Source organism: Herpailurus yagouaroundi, unplaced genomic scaffold, assembly GCF_014898765.1.
Source record: "Herpailurus yagouaroundi ecotype Mexico unplaced genomic scaffold, PumYag 207, whole genome shotgun sequence".
NCBI classification, from domain to species: Eukaryota; Metazoa; Chordata; class Mammalia; order Carnivora; family Felidae; genus Herpailurus; species Herpailurus yagouaroundi.
Window position 1 is genome coordinate 3,651,208 of NW_024412438.1, and position 22,143 is coordinate 3,673,350.

At 48.8% G+C, this 22,143-nt stretch overlaps 1 protein-coding gene and 1 pseudogene across 2 annotated transcripts; one reads left to right on the top strand and one right to left on the bottom strand.

The window, feature by feature from the left end:
- Window positions 1-3,585: 3,585 nt before the first annotated feature.
- On the bottom strand, window positions 3,586-3,683 carry LOC121015719 (uncharacterized; annotated as a pseudogene).
- Window positions 3,684-6,283: 2,600 nt separating this feature from the next.
- Window positions 6,284-21,131, top strand: CCT3 (chaperonin containing TCP1 subunit 3). Of its 2 annotated transcripts, none has more exons than XM_040452637.1 (14): window positions 6,284-6,435; window positions 8,232-8,293; window positions 9,330-9,380; window positions 9,468-9,530; window positions 10,293-10,389; window positions 13,315-13,432; window positions 14,974-15,160; window positions 16,032-16,181; window positions 17,163-17,295; window positions 17,463-17,544; window positions 18,397-18,577; window positions 19,830-20,075; window positions 20,362-20,493; window positions 20,801-21,131. In XM_040452637.1, the coding sequence occupies exons 1-14, from the start codon at window positions 6,405-6,407 to the stop codon at window positions 20,903-20,905; spliced, it is 1,638 nt and encodes a 545-aa protein (XP_040308571.1). In that variant the 5' UTR covers window positions 6,284-6,404; the 3' UTR covers window positions 20,906-21,131. The 2 variants fall into 2 exon arrangements, with proteins under 2 accessions (XP_040308571.1, XP_040308572.1); XM_040452638.1 differs by lacking the exon at window positions 6,284-6,435 and adding an exon at window positions 6,721-6,816 and having other exon boundaries at window positions 20,801-20,905.
- Window positions 21,132-22,143: the final 1,012 nt, after the last annotated feature.

Genomic DNA, 22,143 nt, shown 5'->3' on the forward strand with positions numbered 1-22,143 from the left:
CCCCCCCCCCCCCCCCCCTACCTGGCTACCCTATTTTAATTTGCAGACAATCACAGGACTTTGTTAACCTTCTCCCTTATTTTTTCCACAATATTTAGGATCATACAGCATATTTGGTAATTACTTATTTAATTGCTAAGTTCCCCTCTAGAATGTAAGCTCCGGGAAGGCAGGGGTTTTTGTCCTGATTTGCTCACTATTGTATCCCCAGCACCTGGTGCATAAGTATTGAAAAAGTATTTGATGGGTGAATGAAATGACCTGAGAGTGAGGCCTGACTCCCCTTTCAGCCTCCTTCTCTTGCCTGACACAGCATCTCATCAGCAGTGACCTGCGGTCCTCCTGTGGTATCATTTCCACCAGGCTTGCTGCATTGGCCCAGTTTTTTTCTAATGTTTTCAACTATGTTACATGCAGTCAGCTCCTAGGTAACCTTGGTGGTTATTTACCTATTGTTCATGTATTTATTGGTCTTGACTTCTTTGCTAAACTCTGAGGTCCTCAAAAATTGGCGTCATGACTGTCTAGTGCCCGGGTAGGCTCCCCACAGGCACCCTAAGTACCCACCAATCTCCCCCATGGGAGGATGAATATAACTGAAATTCAAGAAACAGGGGCGCCTGGGTGGCTCAGTCGGTTGAGTGTCTGACTTTGGCTCAGGTCATGATCTCATGGTTTGTGGGTTCGAGCCCCTTGTCGGGCTCTGTGCTGACAGCCTGGATCCTGCATCGGATTCTGTGTCTCCCTCTCTCTCAGCCCCTCCCCTTCTTGTGTATGTGCTCTCTCTCTCACTGTCTCTCAAAAATAAATAAACATAAAAAAAAAGAGAGAGAGAGAGAGAAAGAAACTGAGCTAATAACTACCATTTCCTTCCCTGGCCCCTTTTGAACTAACATTCCTAGCAAGCAATAAAATTTTCCTCTCGGTCCTCCCTAGCCCTAGTAGAGGTGCCCGTATGCAAGGAAACCACACAACTTGTAGAATCTGGAAGAAAAGGACACCAGTAGACAAGCCACCGGCGAAAAGCCCAGAAGTGGCTTGAGCCAGAGCTGGCACCAGGTCCAGGGGAGAAGGCTCGGGCCCCTTCTTCCGTGCAACCCCTCCCGCACTGAGCCCACTTGGGAAGCCTGGCCTGCACCCTTACCTGAGGGCAGCTTTGCTGTCCGGACGTTCAGGAATGTGGCCAGTGGGGAACTTGCTTGAAGATTAATAAAGCTAGGGGAGGGTTTGGCTCGACAAAGAGGCACAGCATGACTTTCCTCTTTGGCTGAAACAAAATCAGAGGGAACTAATCAGAGCTATTTCCAACAAGGGATGGCCTTTCTAGCTAGATCCCTGCACTTGGTCTATGAACACAAGTGCCGAGGCCCTGCCCCGAATAGCTCTGGAGAAAGTTAGGTGAGACAAACAAAGAAGAAACCACAGTGGACTAAGGGAAGGCAGGCAGGGATGGGTTCAGCTAAAATCGAGTTTGCTTCCATTTGACAAGTTCTCATGGCCCCGTGCCGCATGCTTACGAGCGTGCTAGGCGACAGGGCATCAGGAGATACCTAACACACAGTTTCTCGGGTACTTGCTACCTCGTTGGGAGACAACCGGGGCACTGATGAAATGTGACATAACAACCGAAGGACGTAAACAATGCGTCAGACAGTCTGGGTGAAAATGAGGCCTTTCATCTCGTGGCTATACCAAGTGTGTGATTGATGTCGAAATGGATGTTTCTGGAAAAGTGCAAGAGCTCAGTAGGAGCACTGTAGTCAGAGAAAACTCCAGGCAGGTACAGGATGCTTATTGGACCTTGAACACAGGATGCTTTCGGTGAGTGGAAAAGGTGTTTCGAATGGGAAAAAAGAGGGCAGGAGCGCAGGAGCACACGGTGGGCCACGGAAGACCCTTCACAACAGCGAATCTGAGACTTTAGGCTTTCTCTTGAGTGTGACAATGCCATTGAGCCTTTTAGGATTAGAAAACTGTATAAAAACTGTATCTTATTAATGCATAGGTATTAAAATGGGCTGGACGTGAAAGAAGTTTCTGAATGGGAAAATAAATAAATCAGCTTTGGCAAAAACAGTTAAGTTAGAAGGAAAAATTGATTTGTAGGGAGAAGGTAATGGGTCCTACACAGACGTACGTTATCTTTGTCCAGCGAGCAACACTTCCTCCGGGAAACTATTCTTTCCCCAGACCCCAGGCCACACAGGTGGGACCACAGCAGGCCCTGTTCCCCAACGGAAAACGGTGTGACCCAATCCAGGCCAACCACGGTATCTCATCCTCCGTGGCAACTGTGATTGATCCCGGGGGTAAGTGCAATGGGCAAGTTGGGCCAGGCTCATTCTCTGGGGTCGACATATGGATTCTGTAGTCAAAGAAGCTTGCTTTCTTGTGATTTGCTACGCTGGGAAAATGCAAAGCTGGGGCAGATGAGAGCTACCGAATTCGGCCGGCATGCCGTAAGGAGCGGATACAAGCAAGACAGGAGAAAAGAGCACACGAGGGAGGTGGATGGACGGACACCGCTAGGCACAGAATTCCGCAGTTCGGTCCCTGAGGCTCTGGCTTTTACAGGCCTTCTTCCTATTCTGTGACCATCTCGACACCCCTCCCAACTGCACGAGCCTCTGAATTTCCTTTTTTTACTCAAGGGAGTCTGAGTTGGGTCCCGTCCGACTAACACCCACACTGTGGACACACAGTCCAGACAGAAATGCCTAGAGAAACAGTCGGAGGTGGCACCGAGCTCAGGTGAAAGGTTAAACTGCCAAGCTAGCCACAAAGCGGTGATAAAGAAGCTGCAAAACTAAATTAGCTCTCCAAAGTAAAAGACTGAGAGGGAAAAGTGGACGCTGGGGAGCCCCTCCTCGGTGGTTTGGAAGATGAGAAGGAAACGGCAAAGCAGAGAAGCGACAGGCGGAGGCGAGCGGCCGGCCCTCCAAAGGAGCCCAGGATTCACTGACAGACTGAGGTCAAAAAGGACAGAAAAAGTTCACCCACTCGCTCATTTATACTTACGAGACAGCCGAGTGCCTGTGAAGCGTCCACCGCTGACACCACAGCAAGCTAAACACACACGTGCTCGCGACCCTCACGCAACTGACGGTATTGCAGTGTAGACAGTCACTAAGTGATCAAGCACGCACCTCATCACATCCCGTAAGTGCTAGAAGAGCGCCTAACCTATAACCTCGTCTGTGCAGCTGGGGAACATGTTCCCCAGAAGCGATCCTGTCTCGGCTGGGATCCGAAGGATGAGGGTACGGGGACCTCTTCATGGACAACAGGCCTGGGGGCAGAGGTGTGGCAAGTGGGTCGTATGAAGGAAGATGGATTCTTGTCCTGAACTCTGACTGCGACAGAGCAATGGCCTGCTAAGGGGAAGAGGTAGTCACACGTGTGGGGGCCGGGCCGAGGCTTTCTATTTGGAAGCTCACTGAGCCTATCGAAATTGAAATCTGTTTTATTCCCGATTACTCCTGGCGAGGGAAATCGGGGTTTGTTTTTGCCTTTGATGCTGGGTTTGTGGATTTTCCAAGCCCCACTGAAGGTCCTCCTTCTCCTCCTTTTTTTTTTAAGAGAAGTAAAAATATGCAACAATGAATTCGTGTGTCATCTCATGCAGGGGCCATGCTAGTCTCTGTATCATTCCAGCTTTAGTGTATGTGCTGCCTGAAGAGCACGGCTCTCCACTTCCTTTTCCCTTGGTCTCCTCAGCCCTTTGACGGCTCATGCAGAACGGTAAGGAGACAGAAGCTGAAATTCAGGTCTCAAAATTATTCTCACCACGGGGCACGTGGTGGCTCGGTCAGGTTAAACATCTGACTTCGGCTGAGGTCACCAGCTCATGGTTCTGAGTTAGAGCCCCGCGTCGGGCTTGTCAGCACAGTGCCCATTTCCGATCCTTTGTCCTCCTCTCTCTCTGCCTGCCCCCTGCTCATGCTCTCAAAAATGAGTAAACATTAAAAAAAATAGTTTAGGGGTGCCTGGGTGGCTCAGTCGGTTAAGCATCTGACTCTTGACTTTGGCTCAGGTGTTGATTTCACAGTTCATGGGTTTGAGCCCCACATCGGGCTCTGCATTGACAGTGCAGAGCCTGCTTGGGATTCTCTCTCCTCTCTCTGTCTCTCTCTCTCTCTCAAAATAAATAAATAAAAACTAAAAAAAAAAAAAGTTAAAAAAAAGATTATTCTCACCACTGGAAAAATATAACTTCAGCTTCCATGCAAATACACTTCCCAATAATTCAGGCCCTTCCTAGGTATATGAGGACAAATTTTCTACCAGGCTGTGAGGTTTGGAGAGTACTTACAACCCATACCACAGGAACCAGATTTCTGACTACCCAGTAACAGAGAATGAGGTTGGGGAGCAGTAAAAGGAAGCAGAACATAGAAAATCATAGTAAAAAGTGTTTACCTACATTGTGTCGTTCTCACAATGACCCTAAGAAGTAGGTAGCGTTAGCCACATTTTATTTGAGAAAACCTAAGTTAGGAAATTTGCTTAACATCCCACAACTAGCCGTGTGGCAGTGCTGGGGTTAAATCCAGGCCTGTGGGCTCAAAGTCGTGCTCTTCACCGATGCACAACATACTCTGTGAAAAGAGCTGGTCCATTACATGTAAGCTATGACGTGGTAGGCCTCTCGGATAGAGTCATCTACTCCACTCACAGCCAAGTGGATGGGCTCTGGAGTCAGATGGCCCCAGGCCATTTCCCTGGCCACTAGTTGGACCGTCCCACTTAAACAGAGTATCTGTTGACTCTAGTTAACACGATGTCTCCTGGGATCCCTGCACTTCAAGTCCTGTTCTAAGTATTAAGAGGGGAAACAAAGAAAGAATAATGTATTCATTCACCATACAGTCACTGAGCATCTATCATCTAACAGACCCAGTTCTCGGTACTGGGAACACAGCAATGTTCCCATTTATTTTTTATGCAAGCTCAATTCTGAACATGGGGCTCGAACTCACGACCCTGAGATGGAGAGTCACATGCTCCACCGACTGAGCCAGCCGGGCGCCGTCCCAGCAATGTTTCCATTTGATGGGCAAGGGCAGGACAGATACAAATCTTTTCCAATTAACCGAGAAAAAGGAAAAAACAAAACAAAACCATACATACGACTAGAATCACTTCCCAAATTTCTGAGTAATTTAGGAGGTCTGCTGTTTAAGGGAAGAGGAGCAAGGCCTCCGACACACACCTTTTCTGTTAGGGTGACTAGCACGCTGCTCCATCTGAACAGGTGTGGCGCCTGGGGAAGAATCATAGCGTTACATGATCAACAACCCATGCTATTATGTTACTATTGACGGCACGTCTCCGGCTGTTCCAGTTTGGGGAGGGAAAAGTGTGAAAAATGTATGGTTCCATTTCACGGCCAAACATAAGCGCTTGAGTTACAGGTCCCTTCAGTAGTGTGGAAATCAGTTCTATTATTATCACTGCCTTTTTTTTTTTTTTTTTTTTCTGGACAAAATACTAATTTAACCAAACCCAGACCTTAAAAGAGTCCCGCACTAACGGGCGACTCCTGTCTGCGTCCTCTCCACGGTCTCCTTCGGCAGCATCAGCCCCTATCCTGTCCTAGGAGGCAGGTTGGAAACCTGACTCCCATCACGTCTAAAGGGCCACCGTGGCCTAGACGGAGGGCGGGGACAGAAGTCGCAAGGCTCCACGGGGAACCCCTGGGACCACGCTTTGGGTGGGAGACCCGGAAGCCGCAGCCTGCCTCAGCAGAAAGCACCTGCGTGAGAAGGGAGAGGGCACGCTCGGCCAGGAGCCCAGGGGCAGCTAAGCACGACTCGCAGTGCGCCCCAAGGAGGGCTCGGCCAGCCGGCCAGCTCCTGGGACCAGGCTCCCGAGTCGGCCCGCGCCGCTATTCCTCCCGCAGCTCAGGCTGGAGACGGTCACGCTTCTCCTGACCTTCGCGGCCCCAGAAGACCGGAGGCGCCGGCCAGCTCAGCGACCTCACCCTCTCTGTTTCTCGAACGCCTCCTGCCCGGCACCCACCCGTGTAGTTGATACACATGCGCAGTGGCGCGCCGGCCAACCGCCCCAGCCTCCGCGCTTGCGCCGACGTGCGCGCCGCACGCGGCCGGGAGCGGCCTCTCTACTGCGCAAGCGCCGGCGCCCTCCCATTTCCAACATCGCGCGCTCTCTATCTAGCTTGCCCTGCCGTTCCTGCGTAGGGAGCGGGGCTAAGAATGTCGATTGGCCAGTTTTGGTGCCGGTCACTGAGCTGGGTGCGGTGATTGGCGGCGACCCGGAGGGTAGCGGGTTGAGGTGTAAGCCCTGAGGAGGCAGCGTTTGCTGGGCTTCTCTCTGGTTCTCTCTCTCCAGAAGGTTCTGCCGGTTCCCGCAGCTGTGGGTGCCCGGCTCCGCATCGCGCCGCCATGATGGGCCATCGTCCGGTGCTCGTGCTCAGTGAGTTGGGGGGAAGCCGAGGCAGGGGCCCCCTTTTCGCCCCTTCCCTCCACACTTGGCCGTGTTGCCCCAGCCCAGCCCCGTCCTGGTCGGCCGCGGAGGCTTCCAGCCCTCGTCCCTTTCGAAAGCCCCTTCTGCCTCTTTTCTCTGTGCGCCTGAGCCCTTCCCTGGCCCCCGGCCGAGCCCCTTGGTGTGCGGGGACGCGGCGCCGCCCCGCCCCCTCCTCGCGTGGCTTCAGGGTGCGGAGGAGCAGTTTTTCCGTTTGGCCGGTCGCGGAGCGGTGTGTCCTCGGCCGACGGGGTGGATCGTGGCGCTTCCGTCTTTAGTACCGGGGTTGACAGTGTTCCCCGGAGGATTGGGAGGGTTCAGTGGCCCAAGTAGGTAAGCTGCTGAGACGGGGGCCTGGCGGACAGCCAGTGGGGTGGTCCTTGGTCGCTTTTCAGAAGCAGCCCTCCAGGATTTCCCTTGAGCGACCCCGGTTGGTGAAGCAGCCCCGTTCCCTCGCTGGCCTGGCTTAGATGCAGCGAGCCCCTCCGTGTCCCCCGCGTGGTGGTGTTTCCCACGGAGTTGCCCCTGGTTTCTGGCTAAGGAGTACCACCTCCCTTGTCCTCCCTTGGCTTGTTTCCGTTTTAACTTCTGGATCCCATGTGCGAGCCCGCCCTGGGCGCCTTTCTCCCTCCCTTACCATTTTCTGTATACGAAATGCAGTAAAGCGATTTGATCCATTTTCTTCATACCTGGGAAATAACTATTACCAAAAAAAAAAAAAAAAAAAAAAAAAGATGCACTTAAGGGAGAAAAGGCGCCGTTCCTTCTGATGAGTCTGTCAGAACAGCCGGTGCAGGATTTGAGTTAACCACTGCCCGACACAGGAATCTAAATTCCGAGGGTTGTGAGTGTAGACTTGGTGGGACTGCATTGAAAACTTTGCCGATTTAAATTGTACGGAGTGTGTGATTCAGAGAGAGGAGCGGAATAAGCCTCCTGTCGGTTTGGTTGTAGCCACTGGCTGGTCTCACCGAGAGGCCCCCAGGGGTGAGCTGTGCACTGTGAAACCCTTTTTAGGTCTGCATTAATCCCTGGCACTGGTTGGATGTAACCCATTAGGCCGCGTGTTAAAATACGTGGTCGGCTCTGACCGAGCATGGTTATGATGTCCGAGCATGGAGTGACCGTATCTGGAGAACGGAGACCCTCCGAGAGGATATTCTCACTGCACGGCACGCTGTGGGGGCCGCTGGGACTGCCTCCTGTGATTCCCCCTGTCCGAGTAGGAAAATAGGAGCCCAGACTCCCTCCTGGGATATTTTTTTTTGAGGGTCACCAGCCCTCTGAGCATCTGTAGATCCTCTTTCCAGACAGAACTGCAGTATCTCCCATTTTCTCGTATAATCTCTGCGAGTTCACTGTTCCACCAAGGCCCATTCATGGATCTCAGGTTATGGGTCCTTGCTGTAAATAGGTGAATGTTTGATTAGTGGGAAAGTGATGACCAGGGATCGATCGTCATGGGTCGTATGTGTATCAAGTTGACGTAAAGAAATAGCTGAAAGTACATGTACTTTTTTGTGTTAACAGTTTTTTAAGGCATATTGGTATATAATAAGCTACACATATTTGGAGTGTACAATTTGATGAGGTTTGAAGGCATGTTACCTCTGTGAGGTGTGTGTGTGTGTGTGTGCGCGCGCGCGCGCGCTTGTGTGTGTGTGGTTTACTTTCAAAGGTCAGGGGATAAATAGTATCTATACGACGGGCCACTCCTGGTCTATTGCATTTTATTTTCTCTATTCTAGGCCAGAACACAAAGCGTGAATCTGGAAGAAAAGTTCAATCTGGAAACATCAATGCCGCCAAGGTAGGATATCTTTATTTAAAATCTCTACACCCAGGGGCGCCTGGGTGGCTTAGTTGGTTAAGCGGACAACTTCAGCTCAGGTCATGATCGCGAGGTTCGTGAGTTCACGCCCCGAGTCAGGCTCTGTGCTAACAGCTCAGAGCCTGGAACCTGCTTCAGATTCTGTGTCTCCCTCTTTCTCTGCCCCTCTGCTGCTCACGCTGTCTCTCAAAAATAAATAAATGTTACAAATTTAAAGAAAAAAAAATCTCCACACCCAATGTGGGGCTCAAACTCATGACCCCGAGATCAAGAGTCTCATGCTCTTCTGACTGAGCCAGCCAGGCACCCCTAAAGTAGCTTATCTTTTAAGTAGTTTAGAGTATTATTTTGTCTCTAGCTGCCTTCCTTAGGATTTCTGTATCTATTCGCAAATAGGCAGAGGAAATGTTGACTTCCCTTTCTTTCAGTACATGTCTCTGATGGTGGTAGGTGGAAGGAAGCCCTTCCTCAATGAGGCAGACCTAACAGTCTTCCCATATTCACTTGTGCATAATTCTGTTACCGTGTATAAGTTTTAGAGTCTTTTTGTGTTTGTCTCGCATGCTAGACTGAGTTACTTGAGGGGAAGGACCGTGTTCCCATTTGTATTCCTAGTGCCCGCTGTGGAGCCTGGTTAGGTAGTCAGTAAATATCTTGGGATGAAGGAACGCAACAGCCCTAGACCTGAGTCAGTGGCGTGGAGGCCAACATCGTGGAAAGAAGTACTCACAGGTAGACTTCCAGTTACCTGAGCTACTGAGAAACTGAAACTCTGGAAGGCACGTCCCCCTCTTTTCCTGGGAAAAATTATTTCTGTATACACCACGCTGAAGTCATTCCTTAAGGGGAGAGAGAGCAGAATGGAGCCACACGGTGCCCTGTGTCTAATGTGGTTATCAGCCTGGCTTTAGAGGGTTAAACACTGGCTCTGCAGGTTCCTCGTGTCCCTTCTCACACATGTGTTTGCACCATCTCCTGATTGGTGGTTGCATGTTTTATGTTTTCCTTTCGACAGACCATTGCAGATATCATCCGAACATGTCTGGGACCCAAATCCATGATGAAGGTAGGCCTCTCATTGAAACTTTGTGACTACAGATTTTCCTTTTCCGTAATCTGGAACAATTAGGTAAAACTTTTGCTTTTCTCCTAGATGCTTTTGGACCCAATGGGAGGCATTGTGATGACCAATGATGGCAATGCCATCCTTCGAGAGGTTTGACTTTTCGTTTTGCTTTCTGATAATTTTATAAGGGGCCCGTAAGTCATATATACACGATGATTAGTTTCTTAGGGCTGGTATAACAAGTTACCACAAAGCGGGTGTCCGTAAAGAACAGAAATTTGTTCTCTCGTAAACTGGAGACTAGAAGTCCAAAATCAACTTGTCATCGGGGCCCTACTCCTTCTGAAGGCTCTTGGGAAGAATCTTTGCTGCTCCTGGCATCTGGTGGTTGACCACAACCCCTGACATTCCTTGGCTCGCTAGACTCTTGTCTCCTCAGTTGTTAAATGCCATTGTCCTCTGTGTCTCTTGTTATAAGGACACTGGTGGTCGGATATAGGACCTATTTTCATATCCTGTATGATCTAATCTTAACTTGATTATATTTGCAAAGACCCAGTTTCAAAAACATTTACGTTCACAGTTTCGGAGGGTAGGACCAACACATCCATTTGGAAAACAATCCAGCCACAACAGTGGTGCTCCCGGTAAATAAGCTGAAAGAATACCACTCCGTGTCTTCAAGAAACTTTAATAGCCAAGCTGGCAAATGCGTTTTTCCCCAAAAAGAAAGGGACTTGGGAAGAGGATTTACTTAGATATTTTGGGGGCCACTTTTAATCTTTCAAGCTATAGTAGATAAAGGATAAGGGAGGAGGTATGGGAGTAAGAAGCCCGAGAGGACCAAGCACAGTGGGTTAAGAGGTCTTTGAGTCGTGTTGATTCTGTGGTAACCTACATTTTTGTTTTAAGATTCAAGTCCAGCATCCAGCAGCCAAATCCATGATTGAAATTAGCCGGACACAGGATGAAGAGGTTGGAGATGGGACCACATCAGTGATTATTCTTGGTAAGAGGAGAACAGAAGGTTCATAAGGAAAGTTGGAGTGAAACATGAAGATTTTTTCCCAGAATAGTATTTGTGTCCTATTTTAAGGAAACTGGTACCAATCCACTGGTTATAAATATTTAAATAATTTGTTGCTAATTTTCTATGTGTTTTCTCCAGTTGAGTGTAAAACATTCATCATAGTATAGGATGAACTGTAAAAATCTGCTTGAACAAGATACAGAGCAGGTTCTTGTCATTCACGGTAGGTTGTATTCTATAAAGTCACCACAGACACTGAATTAGCAAATGCCATTACTCCTGGGGGAAACACAGGTTAGGCTGCTGTGAGCCTCTGTTCAGATACTCTTCAATTGATAAATATATCTTGTTATATGAGGTTTTTTGTGTTACTCATTTGTCTTTTTTTGATATATATATATTTTAACGTTATTTACTTTTGGGAGAGGGAGACAGCACAAGCAGTGAAGGGGCAGAGAGAGGGAGACACAGGATCCGAAGCAGGCTCCGGGCTCTGAGCCGTCAGCACAGAGCCCCATGTGGGACTCAAACCCACAGCCATGAGATCGTGACTTGAGCCAAAGTCAGACGCTTAATCGACTGAGCCACCCAGGAGCCCCTGTTTTATTCATTTATTTTTCAAGTAATCTCCACCCCCAGCATGGGGCTGGAATTCACGACCCCGAGATCAGCACTTGCATGCACAATCAGCTGAGCTGTCCAGGTGCCTCCTTTCTGTTTGTTTTAAAGACACCTTATGTGGTACGTGTTGCTGATTCCTTACCGTTGAATTCACAGCAAATAGCATTATTAACTCCGGCCAGAATGGAGCTTGTCTAATGTGTTTTCTCTGTAAGGCCCATGACAGCCTTCCTGCGCTTAGGAAAACTAGGCTATACTTCAGTGCCATACCTAGGGGTCATTTTAAACAGTGAAGTCACCAACAAAAGGTGTAAAAATGTGAAATTAAATATACCACATAAAGTATGAGAGCTGAAACAAGGCATAGCGTTGCCTTGGTTGACCTCAATCTGAAAATTAATGAGTCAGGTGACAAAAATTTTTCACCTGTGCACCTGTGTGTGAGTGACCAGGAAAGTGCCCCAAGCGAGTGCTGATTTGCAGCTTGCGGGTAACATTGTAGCCAGTGGTTAGGTTGACAGATGCAGAACTTTGACAACACGTCTTGACCATACAAGTTGGTAATGGTCAATCTTCAACTTTCTATAGGATTGTAAAAGATCACTTCTGAAAACTTGATATGCTGCCTTTATTTGCCGTGAACACTTTATATTGATGGTAGAAGTTTCTGATAGAGGCGTTCGGGGCTCCCTGGGTGGCTCAGTCAGTTCAAGCATCCAACTCTTGATTGTGGCTCAGATCATGGTCTCAAGGTTCATGCATTTGGGCATGGGCTCCCAGTTGGGCTCTGTGCCGACAGCTTGGGATTCTCTTTTCTCCCTCTCTCTCTCCCCCTTTCTCTCTCTCTCACCAAACAGACTTCAAGAAATTTTATAATACAGGCGTTTGTTGTGTAAAATCTGATTGCAGCAACACATTGTCAGGAAATGAGGGCTATGTTAAGGGTGCCAGTTTATACTGTTGGCCCACACGCCCAAAGATGGAGTCCATACAACAAAATTATTATAGGAACTTTTTAAAAAGTGACACTTTGAATTAGTTTTGGAATGTGTTGATGGAGATGGACTTGAGTCATCACCAGCTAAGCGCTTCAGACCCAATTCTTTTGAGGATTGAAAAGTACATGTGGCTGGTTCTGTGCTTTGAAGAAAAACTTGGAGGATGAAAGAGGGAGGACAGACGTGGTGGGATTCTGGGATTCTTTGGGTTGTTGAGGAGCACTAGATATCAGGCCAGATTTTTTACCTAATAATCTTAGTTGTATCTCCTGGTGAGATTAGGCAGGTTAGGTATGTATTAATTTGTGTGTGTACGAAAAAGGAAAGGCAAATTTTTTTTTTTAATTTTTTCTTTCTTAAACGTTTATTTTTGAGACAGAGACAGAGCATGAACGGGGAAGGGGCAGAGAGAGAGGGAGACACAGAATCGGAAGCAGGCTCCAGGTTCTGAGCCCAGAGCCCGACGCGGGGCTCGAACTCACGGACCGCGAGATCGTGACCTGAGCTGAAGTCGGACGCTTAACTGACTGAGCCACCCAGGGGGCCCAGAAAGACAAATTTTTAAGTAGGGGGACATTCCACAAATAATCTCTCATCCAGAGGATAAATTTTGTACAGTTTTATGGCTGTGTTTCTAGGTATGAGGAAACCTGTGTTTTTGTTTTTAGTACTAGCAGTTGGACTGTATCCTAGGTGTTTGGATGATGGTAAACAAGTCTGTTTTCCTTTATACATTTTTCCTTGTTTAGAGAGTTTGAAACACAAGTGTTTCCTTTTGTTTAGAAAACTGGTGACAGGGGCGCCTGGGTGGCGCAGTCGGTTAAGCGTCCAACTTCAGCCAGGTCACGATCTCGCGGTCTGTGAGTTCGAGCCCCGCGTCAGGCTCTGGGCTGATGGCTCGGAGCCTGGAGCCTGTTTCTGATTCTGTGTCTCCCTCTCTCTCTGCCCCTCCCCCGTTCATGCTCTGTCTCTCTCTGTTCCAAAAATAAATAAACGTTGAAAAAAAAAAATTAAAAAAAAAAAAAGAAAACTGGTGACAAATATTAGATCAAGAGAATAAAACAGCTTCAATCTTCGATCATTTGAAACGTGTCTGGCAAGGGTACTTTTCTTTATGAATCGCCTTGTAGAAAGTGTAAAGTTTGGCATGGTTATCAACAGCCAAATGGCATGGCTTTTGGGAGAGTCTATTTAGGAAAAAATAGAGTCTATTTAGAAGCTTGACGAAGTTGCCTTGAAGTCTAGGTATTTGTAAGTAACCTCACGGCATCTGTGTCTTTTTCAGCGGGGGAGATGCTGTCTGTGGCCGAGCACTTCCTGGAGCAGCAGATGCACCCGACGGTGGTGATCAGCGCTTACCGCAAGGCCCTGGACGACATGATCAGCACCCTCAAGAAAATCAGGTACTGAGGACACCAGCAGTGGACCATCAGACGTGGGAGGCCTGGAAGAGCCATCTCTTCTGAGGTGACGAAGGCAGGCCAGGCATGTCCCACGGTGGTTGGTTTGTGAGGGAGACACAGAGGAGAGCAAAACGAAGAGAGGATAAGGGAAGTAAATGTTTTAGAAAATGACAGAGGATACAGGGCAGACAGAAAGAGCTAGTTCAGTGCTTCAGGGTATCTTGTGGCTCCACGCCGTTTGCTTATTTCCATGTTAGGCAATGCCACGGAAAATGTGTAGCAAAACCTACCCTTCCAGAATTTTAGCTGCTGGTGTGGGGAATAAACTGAAGAGTTAGATGAGTGTAATTATTCAGGACCGAATGTAAAAATGTCCCACCATCAAGTATGATTATAACTAATACCATAACTAGAGATCGCAGTCCGATCTGATCCAGTGCTGCCCTGGTGGCAGCCAGCAGTTTTCCGTTCAGATCACAAGGAGTGGGACTGGAAATGCTGTTAGAACCCCGTGTGGGAATCCAGGCACTTGCTGTCCGTGCAGAGCGCTGACAGGGTCACGAATGCGGTATAGAAACGCAGGCCTTCTAATGTCAGAGGATGTTAGGTCATGACCGTGCAGAATGCAAAATGTCTTCCACGAAAAATTTTTGTTTAAAGAGGAAAAGCTGTGATCGACTCTCCTGTGGTTGGGTCGTTGGGTACGTAGGGATCAAGTAATTCGGTGAGCTTTGTGCCGTACTGCCTGTCATGAGGATGAAAAAGCAGCGTATGGCAACGTGTGTGGCAGTCCGAGGGAATGCCGTGTTTGCCTTGAATTGTTTTTACGAAAGAAGCTGTGTAAGAACGTAGAGATAACCAAAGGGTGTATTGAGTTTGTGGAGCTGAATTGCTAGAAAAGTTTTCTTTCTCATCAAGCAGTAATGGTCTAATTCCCTTAGATAATACTTGGGGAGCACTTGCTTCTCCTCTAAAACCCATAATGCAAACTGTGCAACGATTGCAGTGTGTGAAAGTTTGGGCAGGATGGCATCCAAGGCCTCTTACAGCTTCATTTTAGGGTTCTAAGTAGACTTCTGTACAAATTTACGATCTGGTGAGGGAAAACTAAACACACGAACACGGCACTATGGCACAGCATGAAGTAAGATGCCGGATAGAATAGAATGCAGCTGTTCAGGTGGATAGTAACGACCGACGGTGAGTGTCAGATGAGCTCTCAGAATTTGCTGGTTGTGGGATAAGGCTTCAAAGACCAAATGTGTCTTGACCCAAGTTAGACAAGTTGAGTATATTTGGTTGAAGCAGAAGGTAAAGAACAAATTATTTTCTGTAAACTCTGCAGGGTGGTCAGCCGTGGGAACCCATGACACAGGGGTTTGAGCCAGCTTCCAGGGATGGGTTAGTTACGATCTTGCTGAAAGGCAGAGGGATGGACGGTTCTGACTCGTGGCCCACTATGGTCCCCGAGCTGTAGATCAGGCACTTCCTTAAATATCCAAGGTCTCTGCTGAGCATAGCACCTGTTTTCTTTTCTCCAGTACCCCTGTTGACACCAATAACCGAGATATGATGCTGAACATCATCAACAGTTCTATTACTACCAAAGCAATCAGTCGATGGTCCTCTCTGGCTTGCAACATTGCCCTGGATGCTGTCAAAACTGTGCAGTTTGAGGAGAACGGTCGCAAGGAGATAGACATCAAGAAATACGCAAGGGTAGAAAAGGTAAACTCTTTCGATGTGTGTTTTTTTTAATGTTATTTTAGAGCGAGTAGGAGAGGGACAGAGAGAGGGCGAGACAGGATCTGAGCAGGCCCTGCGCTGACGGCAGAGGGACAGTTGTGGGGCCCAGACTCAACAGACCGTGAGGTCGTGACCTGAGCCAAAGTTGGAGGCGTAACTGAGCCTCCCGGGCGCCCTTCGATGTGTATTTAGAAGACAAGTTATTCCCTAGTAGGAGCCTTCCCACTTGTGGAGGAAATGTGTTTAAATCGGCACGAGATGTCATTGTAGTTAGAACAACACTTATTTGCTGCCTTGAAAACAGAAACTCGAGAGTCCCGGGGAGGTATTCCCAAAATGGGTCTGTTCCCTTCAGCGCTGCTCTGAACGAGGTTTCCAGGGACTAGAGAAGCGCTTAGCGGTGTCTCCTTGTTTGTGCCTTTACATATGTCCGACACTTGGTGGGGACGGGACACAAAGGCTCTGCACTGTCTAAGCTTCAGAAAGCCTTCTCTACTCCTTTAAGGTCCAAAAGTAGCATTAATAATGTGGCCTGTAGATGGAGCCCCAAGCCTGGAAATTCTGTGGGAATCTCTTTCAGGAAGTAGGAGAGACCTGAAGCCCTTTAAATCTTTGTCAGTCACTGAACTTCTTTTGAGTCTCAGCTGATCTTGAGAGTGGCTGTCATGGTCCGAGATTGGTATGCTTCCTAGAGGGGAAAAAATGTGATTGCAACCATATTTGTTGTTGAGGTTCAAGGAAGAAAGCGATGTTGGAAACCTAGAATAGTGGTCATTTGGGGAAGATAAATGGGAAGGGAGTTGAGAAATTGTCTCCTCCTGGTCATGGATGGAAGTGGATCTTTTTTGCTCAGATACCTGGGGGCATCATTGAAGACTCGTGTGTCTTACGGGGAGTCATGATTAACAAAGATGTGACCCATCCACGAATGCGGCGTTATATCAAGAACCCTCGCATTGTGCTGCTGGATTCCTCTCTGGAATACAAGAAAGGAGAAAGCCAGGTAAGGTTCCTGGTCTTTTTCCTTAAAGTCGGTGTAAGAATCTGACTGCTGATAGGGATAAGGGAAATAAAAGATATGTCTGTTATGTTGTAGACTCTGTCAGTTACTGACCTTTATGCGTGATCTCTGATTTTACAAGAACTTTTTGTTGTTGTTGTAGGTTTTGAGAGAATGAGAGTGCGTCCCTGTGAGCAGGGGGAGGAGCAGAGGGACAGAAAGAGAGAGAATCTTAAGCAGGTTCCATTCCCAGCACAGAGCCTGACAGGGCTCCGTCTCACAACCCTGAGATATGACCTGAGCTGAAACCAAGAGTCGGATGCTTAGCCCATTGAGCCATCCAGGCACCCCTTTTATAAGAACTCTTGGACACAGTTAATATTGACCCCAGTTTTACAGATGAGGGATCTATAAAGCTCAGAGAAGTTTGGGTAATTGTTTGGGGAATACAACTGGTATCGACCAAGTCAGTATTTGAACCCAGCTCTGTTGGCTTCATTTCCACACTACCACACCACCTTTCCCAGTGCCTGAGTGGAATATAGAGTGGGAATTAATGTAGCTGGGAAACGCTAAAGAAGAATTTCCGGAGGTCAGGAGGGTCACGAGGCTCTATCACCCTCGGATAGAATAAAAGTGATTGGAGCTTGTTAACACGAGAATTGGGAAGAAGATTTAGTTTATTGGTGGGAAGAATTAAGACCCAGAGTTACCATGCAGGGTAGATGTAATGTCGTACTGAGTGGTCAGAAACCTTAGGCCAAAATCTCCACTGATGGCCTTTGACTTTGAATCCTAGTTGAGGAGTACGTCAGTGAAGGAGTTCAGCTGGAGTTCTTGAGCTAAACTAGCTTACAGAGGCGTAGGCTCCTGGCTTCAGCAGGACTCTGACTCACTTCTGGGGTGCATGAGAGGACTCGGTAGAGGGGCCTGGTACTGGGCACGTCTGAGATTTTAAGTCCGTGACTTTTCTTCACCACGCAGACGGACATTGAGATCACACGAGAGGAAGACTTCACCCGGATCCTCCAAATGGAAGAAGAGTACATCCAGCAGCTGTGTGAGGACATCATCCATCTGAAGCCCGATGTGGTCATCACAGAAAAGGGCATCTCGGGTAGGACTCTGTTCGTTTTTCCAACCTCTTATTGAGGTAGAAGAGGGTGGACAGGTTGGCAGAGACGGCAGGGTGAACGTGGTAGTTAGTGTGCATTGAGGCTGCAGCCAGGTCGGAGCCCAGGAGTTCTGGCTTCCCTCTTGACCCCTCTGCTCTTGGGTTCGCAGATTTAGCTCAGCACTACCTCATGCGGGCCAACATCACGGCAATCCGCAGGGTTCGGAAGACAGACAACAATCGCATTGCTAGGTGAGTAGGCCACGTAAAAATAAGATTCTTCCTTCCCGTGGGTTCGCCTTGTGTAGCTTTATGATGTCGTTGCTATCTCTGAGAAAGTTTAGCGCCGGATACGGTCAGCCGTGTCAGTTACAGATGGAACCAACCTGGGTTTTACTGTGTGGTCCCTGAGAAATTCTCTAGTCTGGCAATTATCTACTGCAGGAATCTTTCTTATACTGCTGCTAACCAGTAGGGAACAGCTTATGCTTAGACACCTGTGGTCTCTACCTTGGGGTCCGTGACTGTCTGTCTAAACTAGCTCAGAATACAGCAGAAACATCAGTTTCCTTGAGGGGATCTTCAGCTGCTGTTAATGCAACTTAAGATTGTGGTTCCTACTTTTGCACTGGTGTCTGTGCTCACATATCATTCATTCTTAATTTATATTTTAGAGAGAGAGGTCTACCCCAATATCACCCACCCAATCCAAATCAAGTTTTATAATTCTACTAACTCTGAAATGGCTCTGGGCACACATAGTTGACGACGTGCCCAGGAGTGGGTACGTGTTAGGTATACTGAGAACTCACTTGTCTAAATTTTATTACTTAAATTAAACTTAAATATACTTAAATTAAACTGCGTCTGGTTATAACAGTTGTCTTAGGTACATACGCTTTTATTTGTAAAGCCTCGTTAGTTTAAGGAAACTTTGCCTACATACGTTCGAAAACCAACTTGCTAGGCAGCCAAGACCTCTCTAGTTATGTAGCAGCGTTTCCAGCAATCCGTGTTGGGCCCTCTCCCCAGCCACAGACCCTAGGGACTAGGAAGATGAGTAAAAGTACCTGAAATCCCCTCCCTTTCCCATCTAATCACTAGAGCCTGCGGGGCCCGGATAGTCAGCCGGCCAGAGGAGCTGAGAGAAGAAGATGTTGGGACAGGAGCAGGCGTGTTGGAAATCAAGAAAATTGGAGATGAGTATTTTACATTCATCACTGAGTGCAAAGACCCCAAGGCCTGTACTATTCTCCTCCGTGGGGCCAGCAAAGAGATTCTCTCGGTGAGTCCGCCTTCGAGGTCATTCCGTTTCTTGAGAGGTTCCTAGAAGGCCTGAAATTTTCCTGTTACCCTTTCATAGCTATTTAGTTTTTGACACGTGGCCAAAACTTTAACTTTTTTTAAAATTAAAGCAATTTTGGGGGCACCTGGCTGGCTTAGTCGGTAGAGTGTGTGACTCTTGACCTTGGGTTCATGAGTTCAAGCCCCACTTTGGGTGTACAGATCATTTGTAAAATTAGTTAATTAATTAAATTAAAAGTCTGTAAAGAGTAATAAAAATTATCTTAACCATTTTTAGGTGTATAGTTCAGTATACATTCACATTCTTGGGCAATAGATCTTCAGAACTTTGTCGTTTTGCAAAACTGCGACATTACATCCATTCAACAATGACTCATCATTTCTCCAGCCCCCAGCAACCACTGCTTCCTTGTTTATAAAAGATTGTTTTTCAGGGTTTTTTTTTGTTTATTTATTTTTGAGAGAGAGAGAGAGAGAGAAAGAGCATGAGCAGAGGAGGGGCAGAGAGAGAGGGAGACTCAGAATCCGAAGAAGGCTTCAGTCCTCGAGCCGTCAGCACAGAGCCCGACGCGGGGCTCGAACTCACAAACTGCAAGATCATGACCCGAGCCGAAGTCAGATGCTTAACCGACTGAGCCACCCAGGCGCCCACCCTGTAAAAGATTTTTTTAATGCTTATTTATTTTTGAGAGAGAGACAGAGCATGGGGGTGGGGGAGGGGCAGAGAGAGGGAGACACTGAATTGGAAGCAAGCTCCAGGCTCCGAGCTGTCAGCACAGAGCCCGACGCGGGGCTCGAACTCAGGAACTGGGAAATAATGACCTAAGCCGAAGTCGGACGCTTCACTGACTGAACCACCCGGGCGCTCCTCCTCAATTTTTAAGTTAAAATGACAATTCTCGCTTTTGTTCCTCAGGTTAAGTAACTTACCCAAAGGTACACGGCTAGTAACCGCACCACCACGCAGCCTCCCAGGGACACAGCTAGGGTGGCAGAACGGGGCGCTGTGAGCATAGTGGGCGTGGCCCAACATTGCCGAGACACGCCCACTTCTTGGCTCTCTTGCAGTTGTCCTTCATGCGTTTTTCCAAACCAGAGGCGGCTGCCCTCCTCAGCAGGGGTTTCGAGGAACTTTCTTATCTGCCCTGCCTGTTAGTAGGAAGCCCTCCAGTGCCTCCGACGCGTTCCTGAGTCCTCGCGCTTTCTACATGCTGTGTGTTCACTCTCCACAGGAAGTGGAGCGCAACCTCCAGGATGCCATGCAGGTGTGCCGCAACGTCCTCCTGGATCCCCAGCTGGTCCCCGGGGGCGGGGCCTCTGAGATGGCCGTGGCCCAGGCTTTGACAGAAAAGTCCAAGGCCATGACCGGTGTGGAGCAGTGGCCGTACAGGGCTGTGGCCCAGGCCCTAGAGGTCATTCCTCGTACCCTCATCCAGAACTGTGGGGCCAGCACCATTCGTCTGCTTACCTCCCTTCGGGTGAGTCCCTCCCCTGCTTTCTCCTGACGGGGTAGGGGCACCTGCCTGGCCCGAGAGGCTGGTTCACATCTGTCCACCGGCTTCTCCTGACCTCAGGCTCGTTCCCTTAAAGTGTCCTCTCTCGGCGTTGGACTCGTTTGCCGTCATTGCCATTTCTGTTTGTCATTTCAGTCTTTTGGGTTTAGTGTTCGGATGGTTTCGTTTTGTTTCGTTACGTAATGTTCCCTGCCAGCTCACTTGTTCCTGGTGTTTCCCCTTTAACTGGTGATGCTCCTTCCAACCACAGGCCAAGCACACCCAGGAGGGCTGTGAGACCTGGGGTGTGAACGGGGAGACCGGCACTCTGGTGGACATGAGGGAGCTGGGCATCTGGGAGCCCCTGGCTGTCAAGCTGCAGACCTACAAGACGGCAGTGGAGGTGAGGCGCCCTGAGACCTAGACTGCGCCGTTTCTTTGCAGAGAAGCAGAAGCCAGGGTGCTTGGTGCAGTCTGGAAGGGAGGGGTATAGTATGGAAGACAGAGTATTCTCCAGAGATCAAGGAATTCGCCCCCTGCTTCGCCCATGCGGAAAGCAAGGTGACCTAGCATAAGCCGCATCCCCTCTGGAAAGGTGGATTTCAGATAAAATGCTAATTACGTAGGAGGAGCTAAGTGTTGCCTTTAGAAGAAAACAAGTGTCCCTCCGCTCTCTGCTGACCTCTGTGGCGCTGTGGTGTTTCTCCTAGACGGCAGTTCTGCTACTGCGGATTGATGACATCGTCTCCGGGCACAAGAAGAAGGGTGACGACCAGAGCCGGCAGGGCGGGGCCCCCGATGGCGGCCAGGAGTGAGTGGTGGGCAAGGCGGCCTCGACGCACAGAGCCAGCAGAGGCTCCCTCTTCCCTGAGCCAGACTGCCGGGGACACTGGATGTCTTTGTTTGGAGGGATCAGGTTGAGGGGCGGCCCCGGCCCCTTTCTGTCCCAGCTCCGTTCGCAAAAGGCGCTGACACGTAATTCCTCTCTATTGTAAGCTTTCCACTTAGTTTGCTTCCGATGATTAAATCTAAGTCATTTGAGATGATTGTTATTTGTTTTTCAACCTTGGTCGTATCTCTGCCTCTTGGCAAAGAGGGAGGAGGCAGAGGACTGTCCGGGGGGGGGAGGGAAGGGAGGGAGGGGAATGAGGTAAGTGCCTCCTTGAAGGTATTTTTCAGACCTTCTCAGACATGCTGGTTGGGAAGACTCTGGGAGTTCAGGGGATCGTACTTTATTTTAAATTTTTTAATGTTTATTTACTGTCGAGAGAGAGAGAGAGAGCATGAGCGGGGGAGGGGCAGAGAGCGAGGGAGACATGGAATCGGAACCAGGCTCCAGGCTCCGAGCTGTCAGCACAGAGCCTGGCGCGGGGCTCAGACTCACGAACCCTGAGATCATGACCTGAGCTGAAGCCGGACGCTTAATGACTGAGCCCCCCAGGCGCCCCAGAGGGTCGTACGTTAAAGCTTGAAGAAGGACCGCTTTGTGTTCACCACCCCAAGAACAGGAGGAACCTGTCCAGACCGTGGGTGTTCCCACGTGTGGCTGTGTGTAGAGCAACACCCAGTACGTGCCAGGGCTCAGGCACTTGTCCTAAAAAACAACATGCGTTTTTTTCTATCGTGTCCTATAACTTTTCAGAATGCCTCCTATCTTACCTGGAATTCTCCTCTGCCGCTGTTCTTTCTGGCAGCAGCCTGTTCTCTGTTCTCCTTGTGTCACAGGAGGGCCTCCGCTTCCCCTGCCGGCAGAAACAGGGTTTCGTCTCACCTCGTGCTTTGTTTTTATCCAGGGAAAAAGTGGTGGCCGTGGGATGCTGGAGGCTAGGTGGGGCTAGCCTTTGGTTTCTTCGCTGCCCTTCCTCTTGGCTACTGGGCCTTCCACGTCCCCTTTGTCCTTATGATTCATACACTCAGCCTTTATCTCCTCCCTGATCTCAGGACTTAGTCACGTTAGGTTGAATACTAGGTAGAATAATGGCACATAGTCCCTCCCGTGTGATAAACGTTCTAGCCAGTTCGCACATATCGGCTAATCCTCACAAGACTAAGA

What these genes read in the sequence shown, in the direction of transcription:
- CCT3 (XM_040452637.1), top strand. Translation starts at nt 6,405, where the DNA reads ATGATGGGCCATCGTCCGGTGCTCGTGCTCA. An exon ending in GCAATGCCATCCTTCGAGAG is followed by an intron (nt 9,531 to 10,292) that starts GTTTGACTTTTC and finishes TTTTGTTTTAAG; the next exon opens with ATTCAAGTCCAGCATCCAGC. An exon ending in GACAACAATCGCATTGCTAG is followed by an intron (nt 17,545 to 18,396) that starts GTGAGTAGGCCA and finishes TCTAATCACTAG; the next exon opens with AGCCTGCGGGGCCCGGATAG.